The following is a 20,023-nucleotide window of genomic DNA, read 5'->3' as shown; positions in this document are numbered from 1 at the left end:
ACTGAAAAAAAAAAAAAAAAAAGGTATTACAGAAATTAAGAGTCAAAACACTTACCTGGATAAACCATGAGTTGTGATATTTTCTTCAAGTGGTGTATTCAATACCAAGTAATGTTTTACGGTGTCATAGGTGGTTAAGTCTGGCAAAAGGAAAAGGTTTGAATATTCAATCAACAGTGCATTTTATGTGTGTGTGTCAAGAATACGCTGCACTCAGGGCAAGACTGCGTTTCAGAATGAAAGACACTATTCTTGCCTGTAAGCAGAGGCAGGCTGGCCTACGGACAGTGGCAGAGGAAAAGAGGAAGAATAGACTCAGTTGTCTCATTGAAAGAAACCCTTCTATCTGGCATATCAACCTCTGAACTTTCAGCATTTGAACTGATAAATTCATTTTTGAGCCTAAGTTAGTTGATTTGAGACCCAGATGCATAATAAAAATGTCTGGACCATTATTCCATGCTAAGCTTTTTTCCTTGTTTTTTATTTTCCCTCCCTCCCTTCCTTCCTTCCTTCCTTTTTGACAGATTTGTAGTCCCAGCTGGCCTGGAACTCATTATATAGACCAGGCTGGCCTCGATCTCACAGAGATCCACCTGCCGCTGCCTCCTAAGTGCTGGGATTAAGGGCTTGTGCCACCATGCCTATCTTATACCTTTTATTAGGACAATAAAAAGCTATTAAAGGACTTTTCAACAGGAAAGTCTATCATATAACCCACACTGAAGAGTAGGAGAATAAATTATAACGTGGTAAGAATAGACAGGGACATTTGATCAGTCATCAAATATTTGATTGTAGGCTCACAGTAGGCAATGTGCCTGGTACATTTCTAAACCTTAGAGCAAAGGTCATGGGTAACAATATCACTGCTCTCTGCTGGGGAGGAGACAACATGCCAAATAAACTACAAAATATTCAGATGTGTTAGTTGTTCTTCAAGTAACTATTCTGAAGATAAATATGACAAAAAGAGGAGAAAAAGATGTTGCCTGTGAATTTTGAAGTCAGAGTGAAAAAGGAAGGTCACTTCCAAAGATGACATTTGCAGAGAGCCAAAGGAAGAGGGCTAGGATAGCCAGGAGAAAGTGTTCCTGGCAAAACAAAAGCCTTAGCTGCGACACAGCAGGCAAGCGGGATGTGGAGGAGCAGGCAGGAGACAGTGACTAGAGAGCAGCAGGAGACTGTGCTGGGTTCCAGCAGAGGGGTGGTGGCTCAGGCTCCCCTTGAGAGAGCTCAGAGGCCAGACTGTGAGAAGACAAGGGAGCTAGTTATAAGACTATGCAGGCAATCCTGGCAAGAGAAGGTGATGGCTTTTTGGGGTGCCCTGCTCAGATCTCGGTAAATTCTGAAAGCAGAAATAGCTACCAGATTAAATACACAGAAAGGAACAAAAGATGACTGCAGGGTTCTGGGTATGGAAAATTTAAAGGACAGAGCTGTCATATTTTAGATAAAGATGGAAATGGACAGCTTTTACATTTTTAAAATACGATAACAGCAATGGCCACCTTTCCCAAACCAGGTTCAAGGGCACAGTGGGGCAAAACAGCTACAGGGTGCATGAGGAGGGACCAACGAGGAGGCTTCCGAAGTGTCTAGAGAGGATGGGGAGAAATCATAGGAGAACAAAGAAGTGCTCCAGGGATGGACAGAATGCATGGATTCAAGTTATACCCAAAAGATCGGATGACTGGAGCTAAGGAGCCAGAAAGAGGAGCAAGCCAAAAACCATGCCTTATGCAACAAAATGGATTGTGATGTACTTGAGATGAGGAAACGGAGCAGAGGCAATATGAGAAAGTTTGGTTTGGAATCAAAGTGACACTCTAGAAAAGAGAGATTCTGAGAAGGCTGCTGGAACTTGGAGGAGAAATTGAGGCTGTGATAAAAGTTTGAAGCAACAATATGAGAAACTACAGTCACAAAGATATCCTTCCTGCAAACAAAATTATCCACCAGTGACACAGCAGGCATACATGGAGTAGTGCAGCAAAACAGAAAATAGATTTGCTTCCTTCAATGTTTACGTGGTATGTTATTGGAACTCTCTCAAATGTTACTTATCATTTTTTTTCAGGATCACAGAACTGGATTTTTAAAGGAATCTTTGATGGATTAAGTCATGAATGTCTAGGGTCTACTATAAAGGACTGGGAAACAAAATCATGCTTATTACCTTCAAGGGCCTCAAGATCTAGTGGAAGGCATAGACACATATCACAGGGCAAGGAGATGAGGCACAGCAGGAATAACAATAACCACAGAGAACTATAGAAACAGATGAAGGTACATTTAATGTGGCCCCACAGGGGAAGGGGGTTTGTGAGGCTCAGGAAGACCTGGATAAAGATAGTTCAGCTGAGTAGTAAGGGATCTAAAGAAGAAAACTACACAGAAGAACAAGATGGAAAATAGAGCGGTGAAGAGCACTTTCCTAGGTGTGGGACTGCAGTCTTCCAGTTCATGACCCTCTGCTTGGTTCTTTCCAGTAGACTCAATGAACCACGCGGCTTGCTGAAAGCCTGGGGCAGGTTTCGAGGATCTCCTACATCATGTTCCAAATTTTTCACTTCGTTATCTGATGGGAGGTCAGTGGAAGGTTATAAGGACATCAATAACATATCACATCAGTGTTTTAGATAAGGCACTCGGGATACTTGTAAAACTTTGAAGATGGAGAGAAAGACCTTCAGATGGGTGACTGTGGTTGTGAAGTTGGAAGGCTTGGTGGGTGTCTTGTAGGAAGGTTAGGATTAAGGTTGTGAGGGGGATACTTTTAAGATGAATGTAGAAGACGGAGGTAATTGGTAGCTTGGTGTCTACCTTCCAAGGCCTGCTATGTATGTAAACAAGAGATGACCAATCTCAGAGATGAAGCACTGGGATGACAGGACTTTCATTTCTGCACCTCAATGTCTGTATTCTTAGCAGGACAGACAAGCTGTTTCTTCACTCTTTGCTGCTGCTTTAACCTTTCCTATACTTCTTACACTTCCTGTGAAGGTTTTCTCTTCATCTTGGCAAAGGAACGTGACTAGTGTACCAATACCCATGGCTCATACATTTGTTTAGACATTACTAGCTGCAAGAAGATCACAGTCTCGTGGTTGATTTCACATTAACCTCTTGATGTTATGAAATGTCACTTCCACATCTATTTTTAAAATTTTTATTAGTGTGTGTATGTGAGATGTGCGCATGACAGGGGTGCACTTGTCACAGTGTGACTGTGAAGGTCAGAGGACAACTGTGTGGAATTGGTTCTCTCCTTCCACTTTTATATGATTCTGGGGATCAAACTCAGATTAACAAGCTTGTGTGGCAAGTACCTTTACTCACTAAGCCATCTTACTGGCCCCTCCATCCTTCATTTATATATATGGTCCATGTGTATGTATACACACATACATATATGTGTGTGTATGTGTTCTACATTCTATATATTCACGTGTTCTATATTTTAAAGTTATAAAATTAAGTAGATCCATTTAAAATTATGTACCTCCCTAGTATAGGCTATGCTATATCTTCTCATGACAATTATCTATCAACATATAATTCATTTATTTAAAAATGTTTTCCTCAGGAGCTGGAGAGGTGGCTCAGTCGTTAAGAGCACTGGCTGCTCTTATAGAGGACCCAGGTTCAATTCCAGATTCAAACCCACATGGCAGTTAACAACCATCTGTAACTCCAGCTCCGGGGGACTCTGACACCCTCTTCTGATTGCCACAAGTATTGCATGACACAGGTGCACTTACATGCATGCAGGCAATACCCTCATATACATAAAATAAAAAGAATAATTAAAATATTTAAAAAATGTTTTCCTCTTATGTTTTCTCTGTGATTTGTAGCTTCTCCAGTAATGTATATTACTATGTTAATAGCATTTGTTTAATAATAATTAATATTTGATATATATTTAAAAATTTTCTTGATGCAAGGTTTGACTATGTGAGTCAGGCTGTCCTTGAACTCATGACCCTCCTGTCTCAGCCTTCCAAAAAATATTTTCATCTTTACCAGCTTTACTAGGGTATAAATGACCAATTAAAACTTTATATTTATGGTCTATAAAAAAGAAATAAATTTGTAACTGAAAATGGGAAGTGATGGGTAGGGATGAATTAAGGCGGTGTGGAACGCTCATGTTTCCAGCCTTGGGTGCCATGGTGTTCAGGAAGAATTGCACAGGAAAAGGGGCAGAATTAGCAAGGAGAAACACTTGGCCAGTCTTAATGGAATGACCATCAGACAGTTATACATATCAGTTTGAATCTTAAAGGCAGTTCTGGACTGGGTAGAAGACCTTAGAAACAGTTTGGTCTTTCATCATTATTGGAACAATCTGTCTGATTTCAGACATCCTCTTCCTACATCACTGTAGACTGAGGTGAAAATACTCTAGGGTAAATATTAAATCAATAGCATTATAACAGATGTGTCACTGTCATGGGGTAGATGCCATGAAAAATAAAATAATGTTCATATCCTCATGTGAGTGCTTATAACTCAGTGATTAGGACTTAGATTCAAGGAAGTTTCCTTTACCTCCCATGTTCACAAGTGCTGCTCTTTGTATATTGGGTACCCAGCCGGCCCACAGTCCACGGATTCCTCCTTCAGCCAAGATTTTTGCAAATGCATGATGCACACCACGAAATCTAAGAGAAATAGCAAAGAAATGTGAAATTTCTATGAATTCTTGTGTATGGACTCCAATTATATAAACCTTCCTACAGTTGACAGAATATTTTTTAGAAAGGCCAGAAATTGAAGGAATGTCAAAGTCTGATTTCCAGATAAACTGAATAATTCTTTAGAGAAATAGGCCAACATTTGATATAAACATTTTGCTATCAATCTTTCATTCCTTTCCTTTTTGTTTATGGTTTTGAGGTGGAGCCTTGATATTTAGCACAGGCTAGCCTCAAACTTGCCTTCCTTTGCCTCACCCTCTTGAGTACTGGGACTATAGACGTGCACCACTCTGCCTGGCAGAACTTAGATAGTTTCAGTGGACGGCATTATAAACTGTGTCATCTTTTTATCTTTGAAGCCTAGTAAAGAGGGTAAAATATCTTTCTTGGCAACTTACATTGTCAGATACCATCTGAGTTAATTACAGGAAGAAACAGTATTTGTCAGACTTCTGGATTCTTTTACTCCTGAGGTAGGGGCCCTGCATGTTTTATAAAAAATTTCCAAATACCACTAAAAGAGACCACTGACTGTCAGGGTTAGGGGTGTAGTTCAGTGGTGGAATGCTTCTCTAACATGTCCAATACTCTAGGCTTGTTCCTTAGCACCACAAAACAAAACAAAAAGACCAAAAAGCAAACAACCATTGCCCTTCTTATAATCTTTTATCATCTCATAAGATGACATTTTTAGGTCAAAAATTAGAAAAGACCATCTAGAAGTCTTGAAACAAAATTATGAAAATGTCTGTCCTACTCTGCTCTTACTTTTGTAGACACCTGAAAAATACGACTGAACCAGAAGCCAAGGCTGCAAGCCTGTTATAAAAGAAACATCTGGGCTTTCTGCAGTTCAGAAACATCTGGAATGGAATTCCTTGCCTTACTCTTGCTATCTCTGTGGCTTCTTTGCAGACATTACCCTCTCCAAATCTCACCATGAAATGTGTCATTTTGACATGCACAAATGTTTTTTTGCTACATGGGAATTTATGATCACAGGTGGTTGTCAAGGTAGTCAAAACGTACAGAGCACTTATCAAGTACCAGGTATTTTATGTATACCATATGTCTTAATCCTGAAGACCCTGCCATTCCAATTTATGTTTAAGGAAACAGAAAAGGCTAGTGGGCCTGACTACTCATAAAATGGGCTTTGAATCTCAACCTGAACCCAAGGTCCATCGTTTTTATTTTTGTTTCTTTTTACAATGACATCAAGTACAATTAACCTAAAATTTTCAACTTCAGGGACAAAGAAAAAAAAATTAAACCAAACCAATGAACAGAAATGTCCTGGGGCTCAGCTGAATACACAGGTGCTTCCGGGTTTCCAAAGCCAACTTTCTCCTCTCTGGACAAGCACATATCTCTGCTACTTAGTGATTAGATGTTAGAAAATGAAAGAATGGGTCCTTGGGAGTCTGCAAATCCTTGCTAAGTCAGCATGCTGTCTTTTCTCCACTGCTGTGCACATTCTCTCCCTTTTAAAGGCTGTGAGAGAGCCTGGCCTACAGCAGTCCGGGGCCACTACCTAGAGCTGGTGTAGAGAGCACTGGTCAGTGGGGAACTCCTAAGGAATGCCCCAGTCCTCCTTCACTGTCTGCTCAGATGTGATGTTCCAAGGAGCAGATCCCTTCAGACTCAGCCAAAACCCTCCTGCACTTTCCCTCTTTCTTGGGAGGGGTCCAGCTATCAGAATTTTCCCTTTCACAGGAGAAACACGCTACCAGATGGTAGTTTAATACAGTGCCTAATCTGAAGCCCTTTGAAGAAAGGCAGATGTCCATAAAATGGAGTGATATGATAGGGTATTATATCATAAAGACGTAATAAAAACTGTCTCCTAAAGTGGGCTTTCAGATGTAGAAAAAAATGGGGTTGGATGAGGAAGTGGGAAAGATTAGCAACATTGAACTTTCTACTTTCTTTCCAAGAGAAAAAAGAAAAGATTTAGAGCCAGGCATGTTAACCATCATGAGACCCTTTTAAAGATTAGAGCACAGAGCCTGGGAATGTGGCTTCCATGATACCAGCCCACAATGGCAGAGTTCAGGCTCACATGTGGGCACATGAAACAAGGTCTCACTATAGCCCAAGCTGGCTTAAGCTCATCATGTAGACCAGGCTGGCCTTAAACTCTCAGCAATCGTCCTGTCTCAGCCTCCCATGCACTGGGATTACAGGTGTGAATGACCACGCCTGGCTATCAACTTATTTATATCAACCTGCAACAGGGGCCAGGGCAGGTCTAACTGCCTTGGGTAGGAGAAGTATCAAAAAATTATAAATACATAGAGTGTATGTGACACAGAACATGTACATGAGGTAGATGTTCAACAAAATATGTTTGTAAAGGGGAAGGAAAAGTCAGTTATTGAGAACTCACCTCAAGGGCTTTCCTTCCAGTTTGCGTTTCCCTTCCATTTGCAACTGAACCTTCACTAGATCGGTGGGGTTGGCTAAAAACTGGCCAATAACACCAGCCATCATCCCTCCAATGACTGATTTCCTAATTACAAAAGGAGATCCAGTTTTTAAAAAGGTACCAGTAATTTCACAGATTTTACAGTGAACCAGTATCAAACTGGTGCAGACCCTGGGTAAAAGATTAAAGATAAAAGTGAAGAAAAAGGAAAGGCAGAAGTGAAACCGACAGAACGGCAGACAGTCCGAGTGCTTACTGACGGGAGGGTCGGAGGATAAAAGGGAGCCAAAAGGAAAAGCCTAATCCTTCCACAGCCTGAACCAGAGCACAGGGGAGTAGCCCCAAGGGCCTGGACGTCTGCACTCTTCGTTTCGCTGTGGCTGGTTTTGACTGCAGGGTAGCAAAGCAGAGATGCAATCAGCCTGGGGTGCAAGGCTGGGAAACCAAAAACTGGAAGCTACAATTGTGGTAGTTTGCCAAACAAAAGATTTCACAGCACTCCCCTTTCTGAGGAAATTGTTCCTAGTCTACAACACCAATCCCCTCAGCCAACAGTGAGCAGGACTAGAACGAAAAAAGGGATTCTTATAAAGAATTAGTTGCAGCAGAAAAATCACTCAGCAGGGGCTGGAGAGACGGCTCAGTAGTTAAAAGTAAGTGCTGCTCTTGCAGAGGACCTGAGTTTAGTTCCCAGTACCCACATGGGGACTCAGCATTCGACACCCTCTCCTGACCTCTGTGGCTCCCTGCATACATGTGGTGCACACACATACACATAATTTAAAATATATAAACATTTTAAAATCACAAATTAAAAGCTTTACTAGAACTGGGTGTGGTGATACACATCTTTAATCCCAGCACTCAGCAGGCAGAGGTAGAGGCAGGCAGATCTCTGTGAGATCCAGGCCAGCCTGGTCTACATAGCAAGTTCCAGGGCAGCTAAGGCTACAGGGACAGCCTGCCTCAATAAATAAATAAATAAATAATAAATAAATAAATAAATAAAATTTAATAGGCAGTTTGTGCTAAAAACAAGGTTATAGTTACATTTTGTCTAACAAGTCAAAGGTAGTTTTATAATCATTTCCTTGATTATTGGTGATGTTGCATGCTTTTTACATGTGTAATGAACAAGTATACTCCTTATTTTAGGAACTGTGTCCATGGATATGATATTCTTCCATATTTTCCCACAGTGCTTTCCCTGTTTTGGAATTTTTTGTTTGTGTTTTGGTGCCTTATGCATATTATTTATAGTAAACTATGTTTAATGTTTCTGTTCTAAATGATAAAGCAACAGGTACTTGAATTCATGATCTCATCTGTTCCTAAAAAGAGTCTAAAGGTAAGCACTAAGACAGAACACGGGGAGCAGTGTGTGCAAGGCACACACTAGGAAAGGAGAAATGAGATTCAAACCCATTTCTGACTTGAAAGCATTTTATGTGTATGTATATATATATATATTTGGGGGGGCTTGGGAGTTTAGCTCAGTGGTTAATATCACTGGCTGGTTTGATTCCCAGAACCCACATGGCAGCTAACAATCATCTGTAACTCTAGTTACTCCAGTGGAATCCAATGCACTCTTCTGACCTCCAGGGCATTGCACAACATGGGTGCACTTCCATACATGCAGGCAATACACTTATACATATAAAATAAAAACAATAAATAAAAATATATTTTGTATTACACTTAATCATGTATTTAGTGTGTGTCTGTGTGTGTGTGTGTGTGTGTGTGTGTAGATCAGAAGACATCTGGGAGTTGGTTCTTTCCTTCCACCATTGGGTCCCAGGAATTCAACTCATGTTGTCAACCTGACTACAAGCACCTTTATCCACTGAGCTATCTCACTAGCCCACTACTATGGTTCTGAATAGTCAATGACATCATGGCCATACGAGTCCTTGAAATTGAAAGAATGGAAAAAAATGTAGCAGTATTGCAAGAATTAACTTGCATCACAGGGTCAACCTGGGAGTTAAACACTAGGTATGTTGATTTAGAACTCAGCTTGTATGTGAGGCTGAGGCTGAGGAACCCAGGATCACACAGAACTTTAGGAGAACAGACAGCCAATCCTCAGCACTCGGGGAACAGGAATGACACTCCCACTACAGCGCTCTTCCCTTGTAAAAACACTGATTACTAAAAGTGAGTCCTGGCTTTCAAGGAGCTAACTCAGCCACTTAGATTAGGGCTTAGGTAAGAAGAAAGGAAAAAACAAAACAAAACAAAACAAAACAACAACAACAAAAAAACAGAAAAACAGGCAAAGGGGAGACTAGAAAGATACTGAAAGAATCAAAACTCATAGTGTCCAGAAAGTCAAAGGAGTGAGTCACTTGAAAAGGCCACCAGAGGTGTCTAAACATCCAGGGAAATGAGGACTTGGCCCAAAGTCAAGCTATCTAATATACTCTTCATTCTTACATTTTGTGAATGGAGTATATTAGTTTGTGGGTTCAAATCTTGAAACTGTTAAGTACTTTTCCAAACTTCTAAATTTATGACCTAAAAATAAAAGAAATAAAAACAAAAGAAAAATTGGAAAAAAATTAAAAAATTAACATGCCAACCTAAATTTCCTGGAATGAGAAGATGCAGATGTAAAACTGTTAGCTAAAACAAGCTTTGCTTGGAGATGACGAAGGGTTTTAGACTGTATCTTCATCACAGTGTATCCATCCCTTATGCACTAAAAATGATCACAACAACCCCAAACAAGTTGAAACTCGCCAGCCTATGACTGTGAAATCCACTTCCAGGCATTTTCCTCTTAAAGAAATTTCAGATAATTCCCAAGGCAGGCTAAGATTAAGTATCAGCATGAAGACCCAATGGCTTAAAGCAAGCAAGAGCTTTAGTTAAGTTGAGAAGATAACATATTTTGCTGTTATTATGTTAGTAAAATTGATTTTTAAAAATGGGAATAATAGTTTACTTCCTTAACATAGGCTTAAAGAACTGGATCACACACAAAATTCTAATAATACAAAAGTCAGAACCTGAAAAAAACAGAAACAAAAACATGCATTAATCACAGGCTAGTTTTCCAGAAGAAAAGCTGTTATTTTGTTTATTCTTGGGTGACTTTTTTCTGAGATAATATTTTTCATTTAGAAACTGAATTTTGAGATCACTGATATCTAAATAAAATTGAAGTCACATAGGTAATCCCAATGTATTTAAATGTGATTTTTAATGTAAGCAAAGGATTTTATAAGAATGTAATGCCTAGATTTTTCCAAAACAATCCTAAAACTGAAAATAGTATCTTTTGCTTATAACCACAAAATACAATACAATGATTTAATGCGTTACATTTATATTCGCCGCAAGAAACTAACAATAATAAAAATGGTTAGCATTTGAAAAATGGTGCTCTAATAAAATTCTTTTTGTAAATTTGTTTTTGAGAGAGGATCTCATTGTAGCAGAGGCTGGCCTCAAACTCCTGATCTTCCTGCCTCCACCTCTCAAGAATTGGGATTATAGGTGTACATCCCCACCCCACCCTGCTTATAATTCCTTTAATATTACATAAATTTCTTTAATATTTAATAAATAATGTAAATGAACATGTCATATATGTATTTATATTGTGTCTGTAAACAATGTACCCCAAACACACATTTATTTGGATTTCTATTCTATTTATTATTTAAAGTCTATTACTGAAAATAATTTTAGTGCAAATGCATAATTTTAGATAAATGTAATGAATAAATATTAAAGCCTTTAAGATCACAGTATATTATTTTTGAACTAAGCTTACCAGAGGGGATAATGCTTATCTTCACTTTTGCCAAACACAACCTCCCGGAGATGCTCATAGGTGACCATCCGACCTCCAGAGTACACTGTGTAAACAGATTATGAAAAATGCAAATTTAGTTCTGTGCCTAAGGAAGTAAGAGGACCTTCTGACCTGGCTGGTTAATCTCTCTGGCTGTGTCTTTCTTCAAGCCCCCGAGTTCCAAACACATGGAATTCTTGGCATGTCCCTGTGTCAGGACTTCTTAGTCCTTGTTTGCTCTTTCTACAATGAAGTTTCCTTTCTCTGCTTTGATTACCCCTCTGCAGCTTTCAGGACTCTATATATTTTAGAAAGTGCTCTCTAACCTTCCTCCCAACATTCCAGGCCCCATATTACACATGCTAACATGACAATTATTATATTGATTAGGAATTAATTTATTATTTTTACTTATCATTCCTTCAGACCATTCCAGGCAGGTTTTGCATGTTATTAACTCAAAGATGCTAGTATGTAGCTTGGTATACAAAGGAGATTATCTCTGAATAAACATATGTAACTGCACTAGAGGATTGATTAATATTTCTTTTCAGCTAAGTTTTAAGCACATGATAAAAAAAAATCTTAACTGTGGAACAACATGTGGTACCTAGCAAAATACAAATGAAGAGAGGCAAAGCTCCGACAACAATGGGATCCAAAAGAAAAAAAGTACTTTAAAAGGTGGAAACTCATCGTTAATATCAGCACTTGGTATTCATACTGAGACTTTTCTTGACCCTTCAGGGCATTTGACTTGGTAGTTCATGAAGATAATTATGAAGTATAAAGATACCAGCTGTTTCTGTGCATAATTCTGGCTACTTTTAAAATTATTATTACAGGCTAACATTCACACGTGAAGAATGGAATATTTAAGAATAGCAAGCCAGTAAATAATTAGAACTTTGTGCTTTGTTCTGATAAAGTGTAGAGGTGAAAAATGCCCTACCTATGCAACTTCTCTGAAACCAAGCTTGGATTCTGTTTACAAGTTGATTAGTCAATATTCCTGAGAGAACCACTCTAGAGACCAAATAGAAAAATGCCCTTGATGACAGAGTTACTACTAACAATCCACAGAAGTAGTTAGCCTGGGAAACTGAAGCAAAGGTCACCTGTGTTGCACATGCCCTAGTGCCAAAGTTAGAGGAGGCAAGGCTCCCCATTCTCTCTATATTAACCTGGCTCTGATGTATGAGAAAGATATAAGTATATCTTGATTTTCCAAGAACATGAAAAAAAAATTAAATACTGTATTTAAATTTTCTGTGGTAGGGGGAAATATGAAATATTCATTTGCTTTGTCTGACATCATTGAAGAACTTTTTATTAGGAATATTTTCTCCCCCCACCTCACTTTGGTCTTTTTGAGACAGGGTCTCCCTATAGCCACAACTAGCCTGGCACTCTCTATCTCATAGAGATAGACCAGGCTGGCCTCTATCTCATAGAGAACTACCTGCCTCTGGCTGAGTGTGGAGTGCTGGAATTAAAGGTGTGTGCCACCACACCCAGCTTAGAAATATTTTTAAACATATGGAAAAGTAGAAAAAAACATAATTTCCTTTATATCAAGATTTATCAAGTGATAACTTTTTGGCTGAACTATTTCGAAGTGCTTTACAGATAATGTGACATTTTATTCTTTTTTTTTTCAAGTGAGCATGTCCGTGTGGTGTAGTGTATATGCACATTCTCATGTGTGGGACAACATGTGTGTATGGGTACACATGCACATATGTGTGCATGCACGTGGAGACCTGAAGTTGACATTAAGTGTCTTCCTCAATCACTCTGCATTTCATTTATTGTGTCAAGATATCTCAATGAACCCTGAGCTTACCAATTCCTGCTAGTCTGGCTAGCCAGCTTGCCGTGGGGGATCACCACGAATTTGCTCTTAAGTATTTACTTGTGAATGCTTTTCTGAAAACTTTGGATAGTAACTCCTTAATAACAACCAGTAATTAATGTTTTCTTCAAATTTCTTTTACATATCAGTAAGTGGGGGAGGAAGACCTAGTGGAGTTTTAGACACAGGGGAAGAGAAAGGCAGGTGAGAACACAGAACTCATGGCAAACTTACCAGTTAGAATCAAGATAAATACCTACGTGTCTGTAAATGGCAGGTGTCACTCCTTGCCACAGTTTAAGAAAGCCTTCCTCTTGGACGATTCCTAGGGCTGTGCGCACCATGCCCCTGTAGGGGGCAGATTCTCTTGCACTATCTCCCAACCTGGCAAGAGCAGCCTCCCCTTGCATTTGGAGTCGGGTTTTTGTGAGATCCAGGGGAAAGGTTGCTAACAAGAAAAAAACAAATGAGGAAGAAAGGCCCAAAACATTCAGAGAAGCAAACAAAAACCTCTAAAACCATAGGATTCATTTTTGCCAAGATTTGGAGACTTTGAGTATGAGACTACAACAGCATCAACCAGAGAATCTGAAAAGTACAGGCTTCCTCTTCTCTTTCCATGTGTTCCTATTTAGAAGACTGATGAAGGTTTGGAATCAGTTATGTGTTCTCCAATTAAGAGTCACTGGCCCAGAGCATCCCAGATCGCTGGTGAAAGGTCAAAACCTGACTACTTTCAAGCCATTTTCATTCAGAACTTTTAATCTAAAACCTACTTTAATTTTCCTAATGCAAAATAGCTTAAAGTATTCACATTCTGCTGTGTCCCTTTAACTACAGCCATGATTATTTGAAATCTGATAGAAATTTAGAGTCTTGTGGTATATATTCTTAGGTACTTTAATAAACTTGAAACTGAATTCTGTAATGGCATGGGTGATTGTTCCATGCGGATGAGTCAAAGTCTTGGTGTCTGAGATAAAGAAGATGCAGTCTCCTTGTATACAAGGGTGGCAATGTTCAGCATTCTTTCATTTAAGGTATATATGCAATTATTTTGTCAGGGCTGATAAGTTTTACCCATACCCTACTTGTGACTTCTTTAGAAGTCCCAACTTTGTTAAAAAATTAGGTTTACATGTTGAATTGGGGAGGGCTATTTTATCTTAAAATATATTTAAGCTACCTGACCCACATTAGGAGGATAAAGCTTATAAGTTCTTAAACACAATGTCCTGAATAATGAAATAAGCACATTCAGACAAGTTCATGAATGGCACTGCTGTTACATAAGACTTTTCAGTGACCACTACTGACACAGAATCCCAGCATACCTTGTCTAAGACATAACAGAATGGGGTAGGAGTATTAAAATCTTTCCACTGGATTTTGGAAAAGTTGGTTTCTAACCAATAGTTTCCTTAAAACAGAAGTATCATGCTTTATTAACATGTGAACCTGAAAACTATTAACAGGTCAGAGCCTTTGTCTAAGTACAAATTCTGCCTCTCAAAGTATTTTTTGTGTTTCATTCTGGCTACTCCACAATTCAGATTCCAGCACTGAATTGGTGCGCACTACACATGAGCACCACGTTTTGATTCTCCCTTACCTCCCATCACTGTTCCTCACACAATTTTTCCAGTAATTTTAACACAAGTTTTCCTGTCCAAAATACAATGCGTTTCAGGGAGAAACATCAGTTCAGAAGCAAACTGTTAATATATCTAATCATCAGAAACCTGATTTTAGATCTCTTTAACAGTCCATGAATTTTATTTCAACAAACCAATGATAAATAAGGTTCCATCAGCCTGGAGAGGAGAGAGAGAAAAATAGATTTGCCAAAGGGTGAGAGGGAAAGAGTACAAAGGACAAAACAACAGATGTCTTGCTGGCTCTGCTAGAAATAAAAAGAAACAAACTTATGTTAGAACAAGCCTGACTAATGTTTTGAAATGACGAATGCATTAGAGATGTTCTTTTTTTTTCTTTTCTCTTTTAATTCACAATAAAAGTAAGGGTAATCTGAAATAGCTTCACAGGAACACAAACTCTACTCATAAACCCCTTGGAAGAAACACCACCTGCTCATGCCAAGATGCCATAACCCACTCTAGGTGGTCTGTTAAGTGTTTTTCTGACTCATCTCAGCAGATGAAACTGTTCTTCTATGATGTTCTCATGACACATAAAAATAACTTCTCTGTTGCAAGCAGCACATTGTAAATGCCTTTTCTGCATGTGACCCATCAGCCTATAAGAAGGTCATACAGGGGCCTTTTCAACTGCACAGCCCCTGGTCTTTCTATTATTGCAACTGTAAAAAAGTCCCAATTAACAGACGCCCTACGTTGCAACTATCATTTGTACATAAATGGCTTCTCAGGAAGGTAAATACAATATTGGTAAGTTCAGCTCAAAGAGGTGATGTTAGGCAGGCAGAGGCTCCCAAAGAAAGGTTAATAGCTGAAATTCCACAAAATGGGACCCACGAACGCGAATCCAAAACATACAGTGTGGCTGTGTAAGAATATAAATTGCTACAGAGATGACCTCAGTAAAGATGAAAAGAATGTGAATAAATACACTGTGTTTCTAAAAAGGTCATCACGAAAGGGAAACTGATTCCTAGAGAGGGTGACGGCTCACGAAGCGCTCAAGAGTACACATTCAAACACAAGAGCACGTCCCTGGTTCCCGGGGGAGTAACTAGTCGAAATGGGAAGGATCTTGGAGACCTCCAATCCATCCTCTCCGAGCTGGCCTAGCCCGCACCTGACCACATCCTCATTTAGACAGGGCGCTAGAGAAGAGGGCGCAACCTCGGAGGATGCTCGGAGCCTGGAGCGAAGCTGCTGGCCCATCCCTCCCCCAGCGCCACGCCGCGGCCACTGGCCTGGGAGGCCGAGGCGGGGCCGGCCCGGTACCTAGCTCGGCCACGGTGGCAGCGCAGCCGGACAGTAGGAACTTGCTCGCTCGGGGCCATCTCTGCGCGAGCGGCAGGAGCGTCTCCTCTTCCTCCGGGACAGGCATCCAGCAGCCGCTCAAGACCACAAGTCACCCCCTGTCGCTGGTGCACCTGCCACGCTGCCGGGGCGCCCCTTCTCAGCCCGCGAGAGGTCAGGTAGTGACCATGTCCTCCTCACTCGTATCAGCAAAGCCACAACCTTGCCTAGAAGCTGGAGTGGTCCAGCGCCCCCGGTGCTGAACAACAAAGCGGAGTCCACGAAGCTTCTGGGAAATGTAGTTCTCCGAGTTCAGAGACGGCTCTGATTGGCTGGCCGCGAGGCGCCGGTGAGCCAAGCCACAGCGCTCGGTCTCCATGGCAACAGTTAGTGTTCCCGCCCACCCGTTTAAGCCCAGTCCAGCCCAGCCCAGAGCAGCCCAGAGCAGCCCAGCCCAGCCCAGCCCAGCCCAGTTCTTGCTTTTTTTATTTTTTTTTTTGAAACATTTTTTTTTTTTTTTTTTTTTTTTTTTTTGTGGCCAGGATTTGAAAGAGGAAGGTGGGAGGGAGGGCACAATGCAAAAATCACTTAAAAATTGGGGCGGGGCAAAGAGCTGTTACGCAAAAGAACTGCTTGCAAAAGTTTCAGCAAAAAGTTTGGGAGACGTGGTGCGTTTTCCTCATTCCACAGGGGAGGAGTTAATGCTGGAGCAGGACGATTTTTTTTCAAACTTCTCTAAATCTGGAAGATGGAAGACATGGAATTATTTTCACCAATAGCAGTTGCAGTCCTGGGAGGCTGTACTATTTTCTTATTCCTTCAATGGAAGGGGTTGCGTAGACCCCCGTGCATTCAGTGCTGGATTCCTTGGATAGGAGCCGGATTTGACTTTGGGAAAGCCCCTCTAGAATTTATAGAAAAAGCAAGAATCAAGGTATGTGACTATGCCAGGAGGGGATTTAGGGGAGGTAATGTTTTCTTTTAAATTTTTCTTTCACTGTTAGAACATCAGGCACACACGTTTCTGATAATTAGACAATCTCGTCCATTTTTCTGTTCACAATCACCAACTGTGTCCTAAGCAAGGTATTGCGAAAGAAATGAAAATTTCAGCTTGTTGGAAGTAGAAATCAACTTTGGGGGTTAGTAAATTCTAAGTGTATACTTACTAACTTAATGCTTTCAAAAATTGGGCAACTTTTCTGTCTGTGAAAATGAGTAATACATTCATACCCCAAGTAGACAGAACATTAGGATTTTGTAAAAGTTGCTCTGCCAAGTTGATCTTTAGAGACTCAAGATTTGCCCTTGTTTTCATCTAATATTGTTATTGGTGATGGTTTCCTACTTTCAGTAAGCCCTAAGGACTTAATAAGCAATGGATTCTCTAAAAAAGGCCTTTGTCCTTAAAGCAGCTTTTCAAAGCCTGAGCACTTTAGAGAAGACTCATTTATTATAATGCCTTTGAGATGGGGGTCTCATTATGTAGCCCTGACTGGCCTGGAACTCCCTATGTAGACCAGGTTGGCCTCGCATTCATAGAGATCCACTTGCCACTGCCTCCTGAATGCTGTGTGATTAAAGGCATGCCCATCATACCTGTTTTTTTTTCATTGAAGATTTCATGGTTGGGAAGATGGCTCAGTTGATAAAGTGCTTTCCTCACAAGCTTAAAAACCAGGGTTCGATCCCTAAAATTCAAATTAAAAAATAAAAGAAAGATCCAGTGTGTGTGCGTGTGTGCATGTGCGTGCGTGTGTGTGTGTGTGTGTGTGTGTGTGTGTGTGTGCGCGCGCGCGCGCGCGCGCCTCTGATTCTAGTTCTGGGGAAGCAGAAGCAGGAGGATCCATAGAGCTCACTGGTTGGCTAGTGTAGCCCAGTCAGCCAGCTTCAGGATCCCTGAGAGAACCTGTCTCAGAAAATAACATGAAGGACTGGCGAGATGGAATGGTGGGTACAAGCACCTGCTGCCAAGCCTCGTGGCCCGAGTGCCATCACCCAGAACACACATGATGGAAGGAGAGAACTGACTCTATCAGGTTGTACTCTGATCTTCACACAAGTGCCTATTCACATACACATGTATGTGCACACAGAACAAATGAATAGAAATGTAATAAAAAATAATGTGAAGAGCAACTGAGGAAGGCATCAGATATCGACCCCTTGGCTCCACAGGCAAGTGTATGTGTGTTCACACACACACACACACACACACACACACAAGACTTTATTGTACTTGATTATCTAATTTGTGTGATATTACCATTGTCATTATTATGTATTATATTACAATACTTTCTATGCTTATCTATTTTCCACATAGGTTCCTATCTGGTTAGCTCAATTTACAGGTAGAAGCTTGATGAGCTGGATTCGAGAGCTAATGGGAGGTAGGCATGGTGCTGCATACATGCATCCTACTAGCTGTGGGGCTGAGGCAGGAGGATGAGTTTGAGGCTACACAGTATGGGAAAAAAAAAAAAAAAAAAAAAAAAAAAACAAACCAAGATGTACATAAGAGTAACCCAGACTGTCACAGCAGAAATTAAGCACTAAGAATTTAGTGTATATTATTTTGGTATTATTTTAATGCATTTACAAACTAGTAAATCATATGTTCTGGATAGCTTTAGTGTCAACTTTACACACCTGGGTTGAGGGAGCCTCAGCTGGGGAATTGCCTCCATTGGACTGGCCTGTGGTCATGTCTGTGGGGCATCTTGATTACTGAGTGATGTGGGAGGGCTCAACCCACTGTGGGTGGTGTCACGCCTGGGCAGGTTGGCCTGTGTTGCATAAGAAAGCAGGCTGAGCAGGGGCTAGGAGAGTAAGCCAGTAAGCAGTGTTCCTCCATGGCCTTTGCTTCAGCTCCTGCCTCCAGGTTCCTGCCCTGAGTTCCTACCTTGGGCTCCCTGATAAACTGTGACCCGGGAGATGTAAGACAAATAAACCCTTTCCTTCCCAAGTTGGTAGTGGTCAGAGTGTTTTGTCACAGCATTGGAGAAACAAACTAGGACACCATATTAGAATAAAACTGCAATACTACTTTATATATTTTTAGATTTAGACACATGAATAATATTTCTATATCAGTAATTCTCTTAGTCTTTTTTGTATGTGTTATATGATATGTGTGTGTGTGTGTGTATGTGTGTGTGTGTGCAGGTGAGCTAACCCATGTAGACACATGAGGGGTGTAGAGGCTGACAGTGGGATGTCTTTCCTCTATCACCCTTTACCTTATTTTTGAGACAGAGTCTCTTAATGAACTTGGAGCTTAGCATTTCAGATAGACTGGCTGGCCAGTGAGCCCTGGGGAACTGCCTGTCTCTGCCCTCCAGTGCTGAGGTTACAGGCACATGCCATCATGCCCCAGCTTTTATGTGGGTTCTATGGATTTGAAGGCACATCTTCATGTTTGTACAACAAGTACAATTTGCCCACTGTGCCATCTCTGGGTCTGGGTCTCTCTTTTAATTGCCATATTTCGTCAAATAAGGAATGGATATTTTACTGAAATCCCAATAGTTGGCTATATGGGTTGTTGCTAGCTGTTTTTCTTTATTTCAACCAATAACTCGATGTTTTTGCATCTTTCTCTCATTCTACATTTTGAATTTATCTGATTATTTTCTCAGAATAGATTCCAAAAATAGATTTACATCTGGGGACAACTTAATTTTGCATACTTAAATTGTTTAGATGCTCATAAGCCAAAAGTAAAAATAACAACAAAACCCCCATAAAACTTAAACAAAAACAAGAGGCTGGAGATTGCTCAGCAGTTAAGAGCTCTTTCTGGCTGGCTGCTCTTGCAGAAGACCTGGGTTTAGTTTCTAGCACCCACATGGCAGCTGACAACCATCCATAACTCCAGTTATAGGGAATCCCATGCCCTCATCTGACCTCCACAGGCATTGCATGACACTGGTGCACTTACATACATACATACATACATACATATATACATACATACAGGCACTCATACACATAAAATAAAAATAATAAATATTAAAAAACAGTATGGACAATGAACTATAACCTAAGTCTCATACCATAAAAGAAAAATAAGCTTGAAGTAGATCACAGTCTTAAATGGAAATACAAACTACAAAACTTAAAAGAAGAAGACAATATAGAAAAAGAAGAGAATGTGGAGCAAAGGAACAGGTTTTCACTTGACATTCAAAGCACATTCCATAAAAGGAAGGGCTGATGAACTGAACTTCATAAAATTGGAAAACATTTGCTCTGTAAAAGAATCCACTAAGAGAA

At 40.3% G+C, this 20,023-nt stretch overlaps 2 protein-coding genes across 12 annotated transcripts in view; one reads left to right on the top strand and one right to left on the bottom strand.

Moving 5' to 3' along the window:
• The window catches only part of Slc25a27 (solute carrier family 25 member 27), a 28,894-nt gene extending 12,843 nt beyond the window's left edge, over nucleotides 1-16,051 (bottom strand). For 3 of the 8 annotated variants that reach the window (XM_029570213.1, XM_029570215.1, XM_029570214.1), the window contains exons 1-7: nucleotides 15,728-16,051; nucleotides 13,058-13,245; nucleotides 10,922-11,006; nucleotides 10,088-10,151; nucleotides 7,096-7,218; nucleotides 4,558-4,670; nucleotides 56-140 (exon numbers count right to left, since the gene is read on the bottom strand). In XM_029570213.1, coding sequence (XP_029426073.1) covers nucleotides 56-140; nucleotides 4,558-4,670; nucleotides 7,096-7,218; nucleotides 10,088-10,151; nucleotides 10,922-11,006; nucleotides 13,058-13,245; nucleotides 15,728-15,833 — 764 coding nt within the window. In that variant the 5' untranslated portion in view covers nucleotides 15,834-16,051. The other 5 variants (XM_017801575.2, XM_008846722.3, XM_029570212.1 and 2 more) reach the window with 4 other exon arrangements.
• Nucleotides 16,052-16,311: 260 nt separating this feature from the next.
• Nucleotides 16,312-20,023, top strand: part of LOC103744879 (24-hydroxycholesterol 7-alpha-hydroxylase) — a 119,379-nt gene continuing 115,667 nt past the window's right edge. For 3 of the 4 annotated variants that reach the window (XR_003851664.1, XR_003851663.1, XM_029570220.1), the window contains exon 1: nucleotides 16,312-16,679. Coding sequence is in view for 2 of the 4 variants with exons in the window: in XM_029570220.1 (XP_029426080.1) it covers nucleotides 16,494-16,679 (186 nt within the window). In the remaining 2 variants the exon portion in view is untranslated. The remainder of the gene's footprint in view (nucleotides 16,680-20,023) is intronic. The other variant, XM_008846719.3, reaches the window with a different exon arrangement.

The sequence above is a fragment of the Nannospalax galili genome, unplaced genomic scaffold, assembly GCF_000622305.1.
Source record: "Nannospalax galili isolate Female #2095 unplaced genomic scaffold, S.galili_v1.0 scaffold803, whole genome shotgun sequence".
Taxonomy (NCBI): Eukaryota; Metazoa; Chordata; class Mammalia; order Rodentia; family Spalacidae; genus Nannospalax; species Nannospalax galili.
This window is presented reverse-complemented; position numbering and strand designations above follow the sequence as displayed.